The 19,851-nt window shown below is 41.4% G+C and overlaps 1 protein-coding gene across 1 annotated transcript; it reads left to right on the top strand.

Moving 5' to 3' along the window:
- Nucleotides 1–212: 212 nt before the first annotated feature.
- LOC102289855 (zinc finger protein 107) lies at nt 213–19,831 on the top strand. Its single transcript, XM_042219030.1, has 7 exons — nt 213–596; nt 3,128–4,070; nt 4,158–4,167; nt 7,095–7,404; nt 11,314–11,901; nt 17,655–18,410; nt 18,898–19,831. The coding sequence occupies exons 1-7, from the start codon at nt 326–328 to the stop codon at nt 19,701–19,703; spliced, it is 3,684 nt and encodes a 1,227-aa protein (XP_042074964.1). The 5' UTR covers nt 213–325; the 3' UTR covers nt 19,704–19,831.
- The last annotated feature ends 20 nt before the right edge of the window (nt 19,832–19,851 follow it).

Genomic DNA, 19,851 nt, shown 5'->3' with positions numbered 1-19,851 from the left:
GTGCATTAGAATAGAATAGAATAGAATAGAATAAATCTTTATTATCCCACCAATGGGAAATTTCGATGTTACAGAGCTCTTACAGCAAGGGAAAATAAAATATAAAAGGAAGACACAGGGTGGTCCTAATATATATAATATGAGAGATTTATAATCATTATTATGTTTATTAGAAGTTTTACAGCCGTCGGTTTTACATCATATCCGCCTTTTCATTTTCCCGGAAGGGAACCAAAATAACAGCAGGGGAGTTGGATCTCACCACATGCATCAGCTGGTAGTTCAGCTTATATCTATAGCTGAGGTTTAATCTTCGGGTCATAGGATGTCTTTTCCCTCGTCGTTTCCTGCGCAGGTCGCAGCCATCATGGACGTCTTGGCGAAGGCGGCGGTGGCAGAAATCACGAAGCTGGTGGAAGACGGGAGTCTGGTCCTGCGCCTGGAGCTGAGTCGGAGGGAAGATGAGAATCAGGAGCTCCGAGCAAGTTTGAAGCTGATAGAGGCTGAGCTCAAGAAAGCTCAAGAAGCTGCCGCTAGCACAGCTACAGAAGCCAAACATACGCAGACTACAGCCGAGGAACTGGTGCTCCGAACGGGTAAGAAACGGCAACATCTGGAACCGACCAAACGAACCTTACTCAAAAAAATCTCAAATTTTAACTTCCTTTGCTTATAAAAAGGTTTACTGCACATTAGAACATAAATGATCATCCCTGTCATGTTGTGATGGTTCAAGTTTAGGTTCGGCTGAAGTATGAATCATTAGTAAGTGAAATGTATTCATAAAGCACACTGAAACGTTGCTTTGATTAATGGAGGACCACAAGAGCCACACGCATCAAAACAAAGAATTCTGTGCTTAAATAATGAATTCTGCATTTGTAAATTCATTTTTGAAATACTTGTATTTGTTCAAACATTATTAAATAATACATTACTTCAGTAGTTTATTTTAAATAAAAACACTATTTTAAAATCTAGTTTTCAAAATTAATTAGTAATCCATCAATAAATACTTCAAACTAAAAATGAATTTCACAAAAAAAGAATTAAACTCTCAATAAAAACCTCATTTCAAAAACTATTTTCGAATTCCAAATTAAAAAAAATAATTTTCAAAATCTTTTTTTTAAACTCAATATGAAAAAATAGAAATAAGTAAATGGTTTCAAAAATCCACGATTTACTTCTGACATTTAAAATGGTGATTCCACTCCTCATTTGAAAATCCATTTCAAATGGAAAGAGTAAAGGGAAGTTAAAGTCCAGACTTAAAAGCACAGATGGAGGATGCCCTGCTTATGTCAAGCAGTAAGTCTAAGGAGAAAGCTACTGGACTTTTTTTTTGCGCCTGTCCTGTTTGGTTCTTTTGAGATCAGAATTATTGTCTAAAAGGCCAAGAAAGTTGTCCAAAGGATTTACTTTACCAAATGGACCATCCCGGCCCTGCCGTATTGGTCTATTTGATTCACTTTGTTTTTAGTGTTTATTTTATTTTATTTTCACTTGCTACACATGGGACAGACGTCACTGGGGAAATGAAAGGGGAGAAAGAGAGGTAGGGAAAGAAAAACAGTGGGGAAGAGAAACTGTGATAAAGGGCAAAAAACAAAAACCAACAAAACAAACAGACAAAAAATACATATATCAATGACCTGGATCACCTGTTGAGAAAGAAAAATAGAGAAAACAAGCAAAAAAAGAGAGCAATAGAATAAACAACATCACGATGATCTATGTGAATATAACAGTAAATACTAAATATTAAACATTATTGTGCAGCACGTAGGATCGACAGCACACAGTGTGCTTTGAGGTAGGAGCCAAAAAGGGTGTAGTTTGTGTGTGTGAGCACCCGTGTGTACACCTGTGAGCGTGAGCGCGCTTGTATTTAAAAGGTCCCTTTTAAAGGTCCCTGCTAGAGGGTGTGAGGGGCCATAGCCTCGTCCTCCAGGGCATGAAGCAGGTATGGAGGAGATTCAGGCTCCAGAGACCCTCAGAGCACAAGAGACTAAGGAAGACCAACAGAGGGGCAGCCGTGCCACTCTCCCGGAAAGAGCTGAGGAGAGCCCCAGATGAGGGGTCACTCAGCAGCCGCGGAGCAGAAGCCAGGGGGAGTTGCAGTGACGTGCCCGTGAGCTCCGCCGGCAGCCAGCTGTGCCAGAGTGACCGAGCCCCAAGCCCAGAGGCCGAGCGAGCCCCAGGCTCCAGGCCCCGACAAGCAGCCACCAGGAGTGAGCCGGTGCGTACCTGGACGCCCATCCCCGGACACAAAGAACCACCAATGCAGCAGCAGGGAGGCCCCACATTCCATTTCTTTTTGTTTCATTTAGACCTTTCACCCCTCATCCAAGGGGCTTCTTCACTTCCTCATGACATGAGCCAAGGTCATTACCTCCAGATGTTTTAGGTGAAACCACGTTGAGACCTTGCCTAACCCTATCATCTGACCCACTGAGGTCATCTGATGTGAGGTTAAGGCTCAAGAGTGCATTAGAATAGAATAGAATAGAATAGAATAGAATAAATCTTTATTATCCCACCAATGGGAAATTTCGATGTTACAGAGCTCTTACAGCAAGGGAAAATAAAATATAAAAGGAAGACACAGGGTGGTCCTATAAACATAAACAACCGAAATTTGTATGTACAGGTATAGGTTATAGGTGACTGAATCCTTTACCAACAATTTATTTTAGTCTTTGTAGTTCATTTCTAAAGATAGTTAAATATAAATTTCTGTACACTGTCTTTCTAACTGCTGGGATATTTTTTTATTATGTCTTGGTCCAATTCGATGAATCAAAGAAATTCATTTTCTTTGACATTCATTTCATTTTCAGATTAAACTGACTATCTTTTTTAGCAATATATCAGTCAGATAAAACTCAAGAACTTATGAAGATAAAAACAGTTTATTGCAGTATATCAGGGACTTTCTAAACTTTGTAAAACCTGAGTTTATCAGGAAGCATCCTTTTGTGACTGACATGTCTAACCGTTTCCAGTAAACAGCAGCACTAAAACACTTCTACTGGTGAAACTGGTTAGATGCTCTGTTGACTTGCATTTGTTGGTTGAGAATTGAAATCGAGTGTTAACACGGTTGTCATTCTTTTGAATGCAGACAAAAAGGAAGCTCAGGACATGGTTGCAGTGTCTCTTCAACCAAAAACTGCCCAAAATGTGACAGAAGAGAGCCAAAACATCTGGCCAGTGGTGAAGCACGAGCCAGAGGATGAACCTGCTAACATCGAAACAGAAGACAACACGGCGAGAACAGGTGTTTGCTTCAAGGCAGAGCAGGATGACTTGATGTGGCCTGCTTGTAGCATGTTTGAGAGTAACCCTGTGGCGTTGCAGCAGCACATGCAGATCCTCCCCTCTGACGCTGATCAGTATTCTCCTCAGAGCAACACAGAAAGTTCCTATAATTCTTTACTGTCTACCACAGAGGAAACTGCAGGCGCGCCAGTGAGAGCGGAGGTAGAGACGCACCCCGCGTGTATGGGAGGCATCGCTTTAGAGTCTGTTCATAATAAAGAGTTCAGATGTATTTCACCCCCTGCAGGCAGTCAGGGTGACTGCTTGCGAGCTGAGCCGTTACTCCCTCTGCCTCACGTGGAAACAGCCGCAGCAATCTCAGCAAGTTCAAATGCTGACGCTCCTAACCAGAGTAGAGATGTCTTTAAAGCCAAAAGGGTGATGAAGGTGTGCAGACCTAATCAGAAAGTCTACGTCTGCTCTTTGTGCAACAAGAGTTTCTCGTGCCTGTTTCAATTGGAGAAACACGTAGCCACCCACCAACCCTCCAAACGCTTCAGGTGCCTCGAGTGTGGGAAATCTTTCACCCAGAAGACCCGGCTGAGGACGCACCAAAGCGTGCACACCGGGGAGAGGCCGTTTAGTTGCAAAATCTGCGGTAAGATGTTTTCGAGGCAGGACAACTGCCTCAGACACGAGCGGTTCCACAGCGGGCTGGAGCCGTACAGCTGCAGGCAGTGCGGTAAAAGCTTCACGGCGCTTGGTAACCTCAAAATACATGAAGAGATCCACCTGCAAGGAAGATAGCGATCAGATACTGCAGCTCTCAGAGATGGACTGCGGTAGTTTGAACATTTGCATGAACCTTTTATTTTACAAGTGTGCTTTGACAGTTTTATTGGAGTGAATGAACAGAAACATAAAAAGCCCTCTGATTTGCATTACAGGGGGGCAGATGCATGAGAGTCATTACATTTATCGTTTGCTTTGTCTTGCTTTTCCATTGGACGCACACCTCTTTGTGAGATATTACACATAAAACTAATATAATTTGACATTTTGTCCCATTAATGTGACAAATTTCATCTCCTGGGAAATCTAAACATAAAAAACATTGTAACTATTATTTTTGAAAAAAGTTTCTATGTCTTTTTTTCCTAATGGCATGATCACAATTAACCTAAAAAAAGAAGCACTGCTCTGGAGATTATTTACTTTTAAGGGAATATTATTGTGTTTTTGAAAAAAACAAACATAGTAGTGGGTAATATGTATTGATGGGTAACAGATTGATTTGTAAATAACTGGACATGAATAATTTGAGTTTATTATCTAATTTTTCTGACTAGGCAGCTCATTCTCTTTTTCACGACCATATGTGATGTAGATGTGAAATGTAAAAGTGAGGTCAGAGGTATAATTAGATATTTAGAATCCCCCACAGCAGTAACAATTCCTAAATGTTGCAAAAAACAAAGGCAGCAGACTTTTAATCAGTTTTAAAGATTAAAGACATTTTATGAAAGTTTGACCTTATTTGACCACAACCACCACAACCTACACAGACAGAATAAATTAAATAAAACAGAAACTAAAAAATAACCACTAACTGATAAATAAAGGCATTCTGGTGCACAGTTTAACTTCCATAAATGTCAACTATTGATTGATTCTCATGCTGCGAGTAGGAACTACTAGAGAGGTGGGGAAGATTTTCTTTTTCTGTGTTCTCATATAAATATTAGATGGCCTTTAAATGCAGTCTGAGTAGCAAAAAATTCTCTCAGGCATTGAAACTGCAAGAGCGTGGTGACGTGTGAAGGGCTCAGAGGAATATATTTGGTCTTTGTTTTCAGTTTCCCCAAACATACCACCAGCAGACTGTGTAGTGTAGATGTTCCTGTCGTGTCAGGGGCTTCCTGGAGGGTGCCTGCACTCATTTCTCTGAGAACGGCTTCTGTGGTTAACTCCAACAACTTATATGAACCAGCACTCTTTAGATGGCACATTGAACTGAAAAGATTAGTAAGAAATGGTCTGTTTATTGATGTTAACCGTGATGCTGATTATGCTCCCACGTGGATGCGCACATGGACAGCTGTGGTCACCGGGGTGTGTCGTTGTTTTATACTACTTTTAAGTCCACGTGCAGGGAGGACATTGCACTGTAGTTGCAGTGCACATGGATGCCTGATGATACCCTGCAGGTCCCTTTCAAATTCACAGATGTGGAAACATTTTTTTTTTCCATAAGCCATTTGTGTGTTACTGTTTAATATACATTTCTGTGTTTGGGACATTTTTATGCAGTTTTAGATTCTTGTTCAAGAAAATGTTTCATTTGGAAGTTTTAGCCACCTTATTTCTTCTTAATTTTTAATTCTTCAATGACTGTACAAATACTCAAAGAAAACTGTGATTGGTGTGTTTGTAACTTTGTCATACTTCTGTACTCAGAAGTATTACAGTGCCTTGAAAATATACTGGTATCTGTTGTTGAAACATGTCTGAAGAAATTAAATGGTTGGTCCTTTTCTAATATTTGCCTTTGTGATGTAGTTATTAGCAGGACAAACTGTATGTGACTGAAGATTACTTGTCAGATCTTAATTACACACATTTAATCAAAAAGTAAAAACTTTTAAGTGCGCGAGAGATTATGATTGTGTGTGTGTGTATTCATTGTCTTTTGTGGGGTTTTTTCCCAACAGTTTAATAAAGTGCAGACAACACAACAATGAGTTAATTGCATTTTTTTGAATTGAAAGTGCATTTTTCATTTAAAGCTTCAACTCTGGGTTTCAAATGGTTTGATACATTTGTATAACTGCTCAAATATCTAATCAGATGACAGTAGTTCAATCCATTTAGGCCTTTAGACATGGTCAGCAGGATCGGTTCAAATCAAGCATTAGCATGGGGAAGAAATGTGATTTACGCGACTTTGAACGCAGCATGGTTGTTGGTGTTAGATAGGCTAATCTGAGTAGTTCAGAAACTGCTCATCTACTGATATTTTCGTCGATCTCACGGCCCATTGTTAGTCAGTGGTGCTAGATTCAGTCATGCAAATATACTATTTATAAGGTTGGGGAAACCTGCGGTCAGCAGAGAATGAAGACGTCACTTTGCCTTTCTGTCTCCAACCTGAGCTGTCTCTCTGATATATTCATTTCTAATCGTCTCCATTCTGGTCACTCGAAACAAAAATTTAAAAATCTTCAACTGAATATGTACACGTCCTGCACATATAAATTTTACTCTCAGGTGTTCCTAAAACTTAGCAGCTCTCCATTGTGTTGGTGCACAGAACTGGAGGGAATTTAAAATAATCCCTGACTCTGGTTACAACACTTTTAGATGAACATACTGTAATTAATCCAGATTCAAACGTTATGAAAGTGTATGATTTCTTTTGTCGTGTTGCACTTTATAGACGGTCCCTGCAACCTCCTCTCACAGCTGCTGTGTGTGTTGTATTGATGTGATTGGAAACTTCTCATGAGTAAATGCTTGAAGAGTAAAGCGATATGGTCCCTTTAAGATAAAACCTGGAAATAGCATGTTTTCTCTAGATTCTCGTAAACTTCCTACTTTAGTCTTTTGAAGACCTTTTTTTAAAGGTCCAGCAGCCCCAGAAGTGCGTTGCGCTCTTCTCAGCGTTTTTACGGTATGTGTGTCATCACTTCCGTAAAACGAGAAAGTGTTTATCTCTTTGTACTCATTAAAAACCAACATCAGGCTAACCAAATGCCTGCAGGCTGGGAAGAGCCAGCGGCTCCCGCATCGGCCCGCTTCGCTTAGACGCAGCCGTTAACTCACCTCCCTGACGTGGGACCCACCGAGCCGCTTCTCTGGCTTTAAAGTTCAGCCCTCCTTCACTCCTTGGTCGGTTCACGATAATGTTGAGCAGCGTTGCTCTGCGCTCCCAGATCGCCTCCGTGATTGATGCCTTGTCCAAAGCAGCCGTGGCAGAAATCGCCAAAGTTGTGGAGGATGGCATGGTGGTGCTGCGGCTGGAAATGTGCCAGCGTGAAAACGAGATCAAGAAGCTGAAGAGCAACATCGAGCTCCTGCACGGCGAGCTGAGAGTAACCCAGCAGGCGGTGACCCTGAGACCCGACCACCACGGGAGAGATGGTGAGCTGGACCCGAGCTAAACCACACCTCAACACCCTGTAGCTGCCGTGCTAACCTGGCACCTCTTTGCTGAGGGGTGCCAACTTACTGGTACACTGATGCAAGGTTTGTCAGGGACGAAAATGCACAAATCTCAGTTTTCAAACTTTTATAAAAGGGTTGTGTAAAGGTAGAGAAATACTTTATTAAATTCTAGAGAAAAAAATAATAATTTAAGAACAAATGTTTGTGTTGCCACGTTGTGAAAAATCCCCCAGCACAAGGCTTTGGCTTTTATTTGCTCTGCAATAATATGGGAAATCGTTCCAGTGGTCATTTTGGATCATTTATCTTTTGGCTGCAGGACATGAGGACCAAAATAGGTCTTTTTAATGAGCTGGCGTGTTTGCAGTTATATAGTATAAAGAAAAGAATGTAAGCATTACAAAATTGTTTCTCTTCTTTGCGATAAGATATTAGCAGAAGTTACTTAGAAATAGATTTTTGTCCAGATGCCATGTGGACCTTTTCTGGGGACAGATATGAAACACACAAATCTATTTTCTCACTTTGTTGTAGATCTTTGAGTGATTCGTTTCATTTTGAAGAACATTTGGTACAAATATTTGGTTTGTTTCATGAGTCTCTCCCGCCTGCTCACATAGGTCAGAATAAACAGTATTACTTACACGGGCATGAGTTCAGTGCACCAGTTGTGCTTACTGTATTTATTGCTTAACTGCCATTAAAAACAAGAAAGAACATATTTTAGAAATCTGTCAAAAACAAGTTTAAAACAAAAAATGACTGAGTTCACATTTGATTACTCACACTGGAGCTGGCACACTGGACTCCTTTGAGAAGTCGGAAATTAATCAAACAGTTAACCAGTACAATTAATATTATTTTTTGTTTGTGAATGCAAGTAAATAACAGTAATTTGTCATCTTACTTTAAAAATGTAATAGTATTGTCTGTTTGTTGTTTTTTTTTGTTTTTTTGTAAAATCAAATTTAAAAGTTATTGGATGTCAACAATAGTTATATTAAAAGTATCACTTCAATAAAAGAGCTTGTGGATATGGTGGGTTAACCATTACAGATTGGTTTTGGTAATTACTGTTAATTTAGGGCAGCTGTGGCATAAATCTTATATTGGATGGTCGTCTAAAAATGTATTAAGCGCTGTAGCTTTCCAAAATGTACAAGAAGTCGAGATAGTGGTGCTTTTACATATTACTAATATTCACATATTTAGTGAGCTGTACAGCTCATGGATTTGTGGCATAGGAGATAAAGCAGGTTGTCCGCTAATTGCAGGGCGGGTGGTTGAATCCTTGGCTCCTCCAATGAATCCATCAGAGTGAGGGATGGTTTGAAAGCTCTGAGTCAATGGGCAATATTAAACAAATATGTAGGGCTGCTGTCTTGCATTTGCGCAGTATCTCTAAAATTAGAAACATCCAGTCTCAGAGTGATGCTGAAAAACTAGTTCATGCATTTATTACTTCTAGGCTGGGCTATTGTAATTCATTATTATCAGGCTGTCCTAAAAACTCAGTTAATCCAAAAGGCTGCAGTGAGAGTACTGACAGGGACTAGAAAAAGAGAGTGTGTTCCTCTCACACTGGCCTCTCTTTGTTGGCTTCCTGTTAAATCCAGAATCTAATTTTACAATAATTCTCCTCACGTACAACATCGGTTCAGTTCAATTTGATTTATATAGTGCAAAACACAACAACAGTCAAAGGTGCTTTATATTGTAAGATAAAGACACTAATCAAACAACCTGCTTTGAGCGAGCACTTGGCGACAGTGGAAAGGAAAAACTCCCTTTTAAAGAGGAAAAAACCTCCAGCAGAATGTCCTCAGGGAAGGTCGGCCATCTGCCAGGACCAGCAGGGGTTGTCTGAATAATCAGGCCCTGTCTATCTTAAAGACCCCAATAGAGCAATTGTCTCTCGGATTCCTGGCTTACTTGTGATTCCTAGGATGTTTAAAAGTAAAATTGGAAGCATCCTCTGAGGAACTAGCTCTTATTTTTAAGATTACATTTCAACTTTTCCTTTATGGTAAACCGTAGAGTTAGGGCTGGATCAGTTAACCCCAAATCCTCCCTTAGTTATACTACAATAGGCCAAAGTTGAGTATTTGTTCTTCATCCATCCATCCATCCTCATCCGCTTTATCCGAGGCCAGGTCGCGGGGGCAGCAGCCTAAGCAAAGAGGCCCAGACCTCCCTCTCCCCAGCCACCTCCTCCAGCTTATCCGGGGGAACACCAAGGCGTTCCCAGGCCAGCCGAGAGATATAATCTCTCCTGCGTGTCCTGGGTCTGCCCCGGGGCCTCCTCCCGGTGGGACATGCCTGGAACACCTCACCCAGGAGGCGCCCAGGGGGCATCCTTGTCAGATGCCCGAACCACCTTAGCTGGCTCCTTTCGATGTGGAGCAGCAGCTGCACTACTCTGAGCCCCTCCCGGATGGCCGAACTTCTCACCCTATCTCTAAGGGAGAGGCCAGCCACCCTTCGGAGGAAGCTCATTTCTGCCGCTTGTATCCGCGATCTCGTTCTTTCGGTCACTACCCACAGCTCGTGGCCATAGGTGAGGGTAGGGATGTAGATCGACCGGTAAATTGAGAGCTTCGCTTTTACACTCAGCTCCCTCTTCACCACGACGGACCGGTGCAGCGTCTGCATTACTGCAGCTGCAGCCCCAATCTGTCTGTCGATCTCCGGCTCCCTTCTCCCATCACTCGCGAACAAGACCCCGAGATACTTGAACTCCTCCACTTGGGGCAGGAACTCATCCCCGACCCGGAGTGGGCACTCCACCCTTTTCCGGCTGAGAACCATGGCCTCAGATTTGGAGGTGCTGATCCTCATTCCCGCTGCTTCACACTCGGCTGCGAACTGTTCCAGTGCGAGCTGGAGGCCCTCACCCGATGAAGCCAACAGAAGTATTTGTTCTTCACTCACCTATTTTCACTCACTATGTGTGGTTATGGGAGACTGCCCCGCCCCACCGAGCCTGTTTCTACCAGAAATTCTTCCTTACAGGGGATCATTTCATTGTTTGGATTTTCTGTCAATTGCTGTAGATTCTTTACCTTACAATATCAAGCGCCTTGAGGCGACTGTTGTTGTGATTTGGTACATAAATAGAATTAAATGAGGTTTGTAGTAAAAAGCATGTTTAATGCTCGTTTAGAGTATGAAAGCACTATGTAAGTACCTGCCAAATTTAGGTAGTGAAACACGATCATTAGAGGATTGATTAGATTCTTGAACAAAATCCGAAAGGGCATATTTACATTTACTCCAAGATCTCATCAGTTACACGTCATTCACAAGAATAACTTCTGGTTTGTTGAGGCAGCTCACATAACACTTTTAGCTCTGCTATTTATGAGGTCCAAAATAAATCTGTGCACCTTGTGAAAAGTTTTAAACTCACGCATGGTGCATAGTGTTTGGAGATATTGCCATGTAACAGTTTTGCAAGTTTTACCAAGGACCTGATTTCAAAACTTGAATAATGTGAAACTAAAGTGGTGCGTGCAGAGTCCATACTCTGCCACGACCAATGTCCTGTTTTTCAAACTTTTAGAACGTAATAACAGACCAAAGTTTAACAAGTTCTTCCTTTGCCACTGCTTCACCTCTCCATTAAACTTCATGAAATGCAGATCAAAAGTTGTGTAAACACAAAATCAGATGAACAAATGGCATTCAACTAATGTCTATCTTGACTCTCATCTTGGGGAAGAATTAAAGTTACAACTCTTTAATGTATGTTATTGGTTTGTTTCTGTCATTTTACATATCTCACCATCATCCTGGGGAAATTACTTCCTCCGGCTTCTAATTGTTTTGGAATTAAGTTAGTGATGGTTTAATTCAGTTATAACATGCATGTTTATCTTTCTGCAGAAAGCCAGGGTGGTGCTGGTGATGTGAAGAACTCTCTTGAAAATGTGCATGCTGATGATGGACCCGCCACTCTGTCTGTACCTGAAGTGAAGGTCAAATGTGAACCTGTGGAGGAGGAAAATCAACAGGCCAGCAGACAGTCCGACAAACCAGGAGAAGAGCTGCCTCTGTATGAAAGTGGACAGTGGAGATCGACGACACAAAATGAGACTGGACATAACAGCTCTCATTATTTACGTTTAGGACAGAACTCCCTGTCGTGTCTTCCCGAATCGTCTTTGGACAGTGGGCTGGTCGTGTCCTGCAGCAGCTCTGGTGGATTTCAGCAGAACCACTTTGGTCGTGGGTTACTGGGTTATAGTCTGTACCGCAATGCGTACAACACGGCACGGAGGAGGACGGTAAAGAGGCTGATGTTTAAGAAAGGCTTTATCTGTCCGTACTGCGGCAAATGTTTCGAGCGCGCGGGGCATCTCGAGCGGCATAAAAGGATTCACACTGGTGAGAAGCCATACCGCTGCGAGATATGTGGGAGGCGGTTCAATCAGAAATGCAGCCTCAAGGAGCACACAAAGATTCACAGAAGATGTAAGTAAAATGCTTCCTACTATGAGGTTTTTGGTTTGTAGCTTTAAGTTGGATTGTAACCAGCTCTCATCAGTGAAACACTTGGTCAGTTAAAGCTTGTGGAAATGAAGGCAGTGTTCATCTTCAATGCTTTCAAGCACTCAACAACTGAACAAGCAAACTATTCTGAGGGTGCAAGTATAGACACATGACTCCTTTCTTTTTTTGCTGATATATGCCTATGCTCCTATGAGCAAGCTATTGCAGTATTAAAAAAAAAGGGAGGGTTCAGCAGCCCCAACTATATGCTTCATCAAAGAGGAAATATTTAAGAAGAGAAGAAGAGGGGCCTGAAAGCTGAAGGATCTGCCTCCTATTCTACTTTTTAATCCCTAAGAACCAGAAACGTGCTCTGTTGGGGAGATATCGTATTATAAGGTCTTTAAGATTATATTGGGCCTGATTCTTCAAGACCTTGCATGTGAGAAGAGTATGTATAATGTTAAATGGTGATTATGAGACAGAGTTTTTCAGCTATTTTACAGAGTAACATGAAAGTATTGTAAGTAGGATAACAAATAACTTTTTCCTGAGAGTAATGAGGTAATGTTTTAGGAAAGCCTGTAAATGAATTACTATAGTTGAGCATAGAAGTTTTTCAGCATCACTTTGAGACAGGGTGTTTCTAATTTTAGAGATATTTCTTGAATGCAGGAACACAGTCCAATCATGATAGGTGTCGTAGATAAATAAATACTAAAAATTGATCATTTTAGCCTATTGCTAGGTGGTTCCTAAGCAACAGGACATGCCCGAATAAGTCTTTGTGGATCTAAATGAGATGTTATTGTGAACTTAAAACTTTTAAAAGGTGTTATAGGTGCATAGATGATAATAATTGATCATTTATACCTACCTAACTATTGTTTGGTGGTTGCTAGGCAACATGATGGCATGATATACTTGATAGAGAGATAAACTTTGTTCATGCTGAAAGCACTTTGCTTGTTGCACTTTGCTGTGAAGCTGACAGCTGCTCACCTGCTAACATTCCAGGTTCTGGTTGCCTTGGTAACTCTCTAAGATTGTATGCCAGTCAACACAACAGTTTCCTGTACTCTCATTGGTCCTGTACTCTCATTGGTCCCGTACTCTCATGTTGGAGTCCTGCCCCACTCATAGTCACTTGAAGTCACCAAATGTCATTCATGTTTTCTCCTCACTTTTATCTTCCATGTTGCTTCCATCTTTAGATGTACCTGTCCTCCACGTTTGGTTGCTCAACTCACGATTGTTTAAGCATAGTTGGAGACAAAGAAACAAACAGATTTTGTATAAGAACAATATGTCGACCAATTAGCTTTTCAGAAGCGACCAAAATGGTTAGTGCAGAAAGCTCGTTTAGATGATTTGAGACACAAAGACAAACCCAAAAGCTTCTTATTATAGTTTTTCAGGAGCATCAACCACAGTCACAAACTCTGTCCTAGGCAACGGCTCTGTCAGATTAATTGTTCTGAAGAACTACAAACTGATTGACAGCTCTCCCTACTGGTGGCAGGTTTGGCAAAACAAAAAAGAAATAAATATGACCCTTACATTTAGCGCCATATTTATCATAAAGGTTTGAGCTATTTTCACACAGGAACTTCATACAACGCTAAAAGGGAACCTGTCACAAAATGGTTCGAAGCTGCCTGTTCTCACTTCTAACGCAACAGGAAATCTGCTTCAGAAGGTTTCTTACTAGCAGAAGTACTGTTGATTTTTAGGTGATAATGCCATTCAGGTATGGGACCAAAACTTACTCGAGTGTGACTTCACGTTGACAGATGAAAGACCGTTTGTCTACATCCTCGCATGCAGCTCGTTTTGTACAAAGACTAAAAAGGTTCAGGGTGAAAGCAGCCCCGGACCCAGTTAAGCTGCTCCTCTGCTTTTCTAACAGTCTGAACATGAGCAGAGAAAAAGTTGTGAAAACATCTGTCGTACATGCTCAAATATTTCAGTAACTGCACAATCATTGTCGCTCTCAGAAGGGCCAAAAGACTTTGTGTTACACTTGGCAGTTTTGAGGTCTCCAGTAGTTTGGAGGTACATGTAAATCAGGGTGTTGCTGCATAATGGTGTGTGCACTCAGGCAGTATCCTCCTCTGTTACCGTACTGAAGGAGGTCAGGACCGGTGGCTGTTTGGTTGGTGGGGAATTACTGCATTGCTCAACGATTCTTCAGCAGGGCAGGATTAGGGAGGTTCACGGATTTGTGGAGGATCAAACTTGGATGCCTGGGGTCATTGGCTCTCTGCCAGCGTACAGTATTATAGATTTTACTTATAAGAATGAATGAAAGATTAAAGACACATTTAAAATTATATGTAATTTATATGAAACATATAGAAGCAGTAATTTTATCTTTTAATTTGAAGGTTCATGTCACTCACATGACACGTTAGTAGCTAGTTGTACGCTGTGGTGTGTTATTTTTATCTTCTGTCTCTGAGTCTTGGTTCACAGTTTGAAGTCAGTAAGCACAGGAAAAATTATGTGGGTTAGGTGTGACGACAGTGAGTGAGTGGAGGGGAAGGTGACTTAAAAGGGTCTCAGTGAACAGCAGAGTCCCCCCTTCTTGCCTTGTAGAGCCAATTTCTAGCTTTGTGCTACCCAGAGCAAGACCACCGGGCTCTGTACAAGATCCACCGGATATTAGTTACCGAGGTTGAAACCCAGTTCATGCATGTAACGTGACACTATTGAGATGTTCAGTGCCCTTCGAACCTTTAGGCAATTAACCAATTTTCAGCTTATTTTCTGCTGATCTTAGCAGAGCATAGCAAGCAACACTGAGGACAAAAATGACCCTCTGTGTTTGCAGGCAGATGAAACAATAAATCATTTCAGGGGTTCCCTCAAAGTATTTAGCATAGTTGGTAAGCCACCATAACTTTGTGTTCGAGTGTGGCGTCAAATCCAAACCGTTTCCAGATGTCTTCATAGACGACATCATGATTATTGTCAAGCAGGGGTCGCGAGTTTCCTTCCCTGCGGGTGTTTAAAGGAAAGAATTTCTAAAGCTTAAACTGCTTATGTTTTAAACAGCTTAAAGCTTTAACTGCTGATGGTAAAGAAGCAGGAGCATTATTTTCCATACCAACTGATCACTTTTGGTCTCAATTGTTGTTGTTATTATTAACAATAAAAAAGGAGTTTTTTGACATTTAACTTAGGGGTGAGCAGAATATTCCTTTCACCCAATAAATAAACAAATTCAAAATGATAAATTTTAATTGCAGTTTCTACACTCAGTTGCTCTGTGGCTGCCAGTGGGGCTCGCTCTGCAGTTTTATACCATTTATGTAGTGTGAGGTTGAAACCTGCTAACCCCGTGAATATACCAAACATGGCTGCACGTTCTGGCTCTGAAGCCTCTGGAGCTAATTGCACCCACTCAAAATGATGATTACAGTTCCACCAGATGTGCTGCTGTGTGATTCAGAAGCATTGTAGGAGTGACTTGAGGTGTCTCAGTGCTGCTTAAAATGGAGCTGGGTCTATTTTTGATGAAGACGCCTCAAGTTGCACAGAGCAGATTAGGGAGGCGAGAATCTGGTCAGTTTTCAATATCAACGAACCCCCACCCACAAGACTAAACACTTCATTTCTGGTGTGAACTGACACTCTGAGAAGCGCTGAACAAAAAACTGGAGGTCACAAAACTCCACAGACATACACCTGACTCAAGTTTGAGAACATGTACCAGTTTAATCTTTGGTTTTGTTTGGGTTTTTTTTTTTTTTTTTGCGCCTCAATAATGACTAAAATGACTTTTGAATAATGAAATTTGCTTATTTTTGATGAACTTATCCATTAATTAAATAACTGGAACACTACAATAGACTTCATAGCAGACCTTAGTCCAACCACCAGAACTGAAGAAGCTTCTCGGATGAGAGGTGAAACGTCTTCAAGCAACTTAAAGAAGTCCAGACGCTTTTCTTTCCAAGCTCCTTAGACCACCATTTTCATCCACACCTCTGAAATTGCAGCGATAGTGAGCTGAGTGTTTTCAGGCGTCATTTTCCCAGCAATGTTTTCTCCAGTTCCTCCTGGAGGTCCTGAGGTGTCCACAGGCCAAATTCTGGCCAAAAACATCTGTGTCATTTATATTCAGTCTGGACAGGAAACCTATATTTAATATTAATTTTTCCACATTCTTGGAGGGTCTTTAAGTGTGCTTTAAATGAAATCTAGTCTTTAATTCAGATGAGGCTGGCACCATTAAAAAAAATATTTCCTCCACTTAGTGTTTCCAATTAACCTATTCCCACTAACTGCATGTCTTTGGACTGTGGGAGGAAGCCGGAGAACCCACGCAAACACAGGGAGAATATGCAAACTCCACATAGAAAGACCCTGGCCTGATGGTGGAATTGAACTCAGGACCTTCTTGCTGTGAGGCAACAGTGCTAACCACGGTGTCACCCGATTTAAATCATATTTTAAAACAAATTAGTTATAGTTAAAAGCAATTTGGCATAAAGCCCACCACTGAAAATGCTGAAACAATGCACTCAAAAAAATATCTTTGGATGAACACAATTTAATCATGGCACCTTTTTCCACGTGATTTAACCAAGTACAGTAACCCATTTTAGACCATGTCAAACCAACACATTTGGCATCTGGTGGTTTTATGCAATCAGATTACGTTGGATCACCATAGCATACTTGCATTGACTTGAAGTGATTGATTTCAGTATGTAGAGTGAAATTTGTTTTAATTCATTCTACACAAGTTAAAAACTTTAGGAAAACACAATGAAATCTTGTTGTTGGAACAACTACTTTGTTAATCAAGGCAATTACTGCTAGTCGTGCTTAATGAACCAATATAGGGGTTGATGATTTCATAGAAACAAACAACCATTTGCACTTACATTCATGGGTAATTTAGTATCACCAATTTCCTAGCAAAACTAGGAAAGCTATGATTACAAAGCTTGATGCAGAATTTTCTGCACTGTTTTGTCCCTGACAGGTTAAACCACAATAAATGGCGATAGCATACACGTGGTGTGGGTGTAGTTGTCTGCCTCTTAAAACTCCAGCGATTTCCCTGCAGTTTGACATCTAATGTGATCTTGTGAATGTCGTGAGTCCAGGCAACGAACCACTCTTACTAGATTGTATCATGTCATCTTAACAAGAACAAATTAAGTTGCTGAATTTCATGCAGATGCTACATGATTTAATTACGTTCACCATAGAAACATGAAATTATTTAGTTCAAATTACAAGCTTGAATCTTGCACATGTAACAACCACCCAATTTCATTTGTTTGAGTGTGGGGAAGGTACTGACTGGAACTTGGAGCAGTGGCACTGATGATTTGACAGAAGGGTCGTAGTTGGTTTGTGGAGGTCTTGGGGAGATGGTGGACTGACTGACTTGTAAATTGTAAATGGTCTGGCACTTTAATATAGTGCTTCTCTAGTCTACTTAAGAACTCAGTGTGGTTTCTTGTTACAAGCCTCATTCACCTATTCGCATATATTCATGCAAGAGCCCTTTTTTTTTTTTTTTTTTTTTTTTTTTTTGTCTAAGCACCTTTTTACCCAACATTGAATCAACTGGGTCAAATATCTATGGATACTTTGACAACTGGATTGGAGGAGTAGTGATTGAATATAAGACGATCCATCCTGAAACCAGAATAAACTCGTCAATGTTTAAAAGGTGAATTACCTTATTTTTCCTCCTCTCTCTGCTTAAACAGGTATTCAGTCAGGACCTGTTGAGATCCAAGTGGCTGAGCAGAAACTGATTCCTGAGGTGAATCCACCTATTGATGCGCATCGCCCTGAAGAAGCGATCGTTGAAGATGCTCTACCTAAGAGTGAGGACATTCTGCCAACACCTGTACAGGTTAAATCTGAGCCTGCAGAGAAGACTATCACACCACCACCGCTCTTTCACGGGGGAAACGAGCAGACAAGAGAAGGAGTTGAAACCCTCGGCGACACCTTCGCAGCGTTTGAGAGAGACAGCCAGCAGTGGATGCCCAGACTACAAAACAACCCTGAGATGGGCAGTACAGAATTTCTTAGCAGCTCGGAGCAAAACATGCCATCGTTCCCCGGGATGGCTCAGTTACTCTCTCCACCAGCTGAAGCTTCTTGTAGCACCTTCTCTTTCCCAGGAAAACCGTACGGCGAACTCAAAAACAGCATGATCTCCCAAACGCCCTTTGGATCCTCAGACCCTCTTATGATCTCACAAGAAGGAGGCTTGCACGGTATGACAGAGACCTTGATGAATCATGTGCATCAGAGGAGAAGCAGATCTTTTCAGGTAATCAAACCAAAGAAGTGCTTCATCTGCTCGTACTGCGGCAAGATCTTCGAGCGAGCCGGACACCTTGAAAGGCATTTGCGAATTCATACCGGCGAGAAGCCGTACGGCTGCCACATCTGTGGGAGGTGCTTCAATCAGAAGAGTAGCCTCAAAGGCCACATGAAGACACACAGAAATGGTAAGGAAGGGGCAAAAGTATCGAACTTCTCTATAACATTATAGATGATTGGGGAAAAAGCAGGTACACGTTTTGGTAGCTGGAATAGTGCATTTTTGTTAAAGCTTAAAAACTCGTACTTTTTTCCTAATGAGACACACAGGTTTCACAACATGTTAAGAAATGTATTTCTGAAGAAATTCATTAGGAAAAACAGCAAATTAACAGTATAATTCATTTAGTTTTGGTCATGATAAATATTATGAGTTTATCAATGCTGAAACCAGGAGTCAACTGTGATACAGCTTCCTGTGGAGCGGTTCGTGGCAGCCCGGCGAAAGCCGTGAATAGTTTTTTTGGTTTGCTGATCATATTTCTATATCCCCATTAAATGTGTATTTTCCACTTTATGGGATCCATATGTGAAAACAACCAGCACTATTGTGTATAAAATTTGTTGGCTAACACTATCTGCTAATTAACGTCTGTTCTTGTTTTTTCTGGAAAGGAGAAAACCCAGATGTGCTGGAGCCCCAGCACATGATGTTTACACTTCCTGATAACCAACTGTTGCAGAACTTGGCAGAATCTAAGAATGGACTACCACCTTTTGAGGAACCCTTACCAGGCCCCACATACGGTGAGACGGCCATGGAGGAAACTGTTATGGTAAAGCTGGAGCCTAATGGAGAGAATTTTCAGGCTGTAGGTCAGGTAGGCACTGATAATGGCACGGCAGCACCAGATCAAAGTCAGCTGTGGACGTCTGGGCTTGAGAAGAGCAGCGATGCCCCTGAACAAACTGTCTGTGTACTTCTACAAGATGTCAAGTATCACCTCAGTCCTGCTGCCGGAGCCGCGAGTGAGCAGCAGGGATATACGTCGCCGATCAAGGATCTGCCTTTTCTAGACAAAGAAAATGAAGAAATGATGCTCAGTGACCAGTATTCTGTCTTAGGCATGCAACCCAGCAGCTCTGATATAACTCTCACACCTGAGCCACACAATCAGCATATCATACACAAGGTGGCTGTGAGTGATTACAACACAGCGAATGACCGGACTCCTGAAGTGAGTGTTTTTGGATTTAACATGAACTCGTCAACTGACCGTGAGGGAAACTGCGGCGAGGAGTCTGCCACGCAAAACTGCTTCATATGCTCGAACTGTGGCCAAAGCTTTGATAGCTTCGATATATTTCAGAGACACCAGTGTGAGAAAATGACAGAGCAGCCTTTCAGTTGTGAGATCTGTGGAAAGAGTTTTAACCAGATGAGCATCCTGAAACTGCATCTTAAACTGCATGTGGACTGAAATATACAAAAATATGTAAGCATAGCACACAAGTACAGTTATTTATATAAACACTTGTAGTAAAACTCTCAAAGGCTGAATCTGAAGAACAAAATCTTGAGGTAGTTTTTTTTTTTTTTTTTTTTTTTTCCCAAGCACAAAAATGACT

This window comes from Haplochromis burtoni, unplaced genomic scaffold (genome assembly GCF_018398535.1).
Source record: "Haplochromis burtoni strain Fernald_Lab_line unplaced genomic scaffold, NCSU_Asbu1 Contig_27, whole genome shotgun sequence".
Taxonomy (NCBI): Eukaryota; Metazoa; Chordata; class Actinopteri; order Cichliformes; family Cichlidae; genus Haplochromis; species Haplochromis burtoni.
This window is presented reverse-complemented; position numbering and strand designations above follow the sequence as displayed.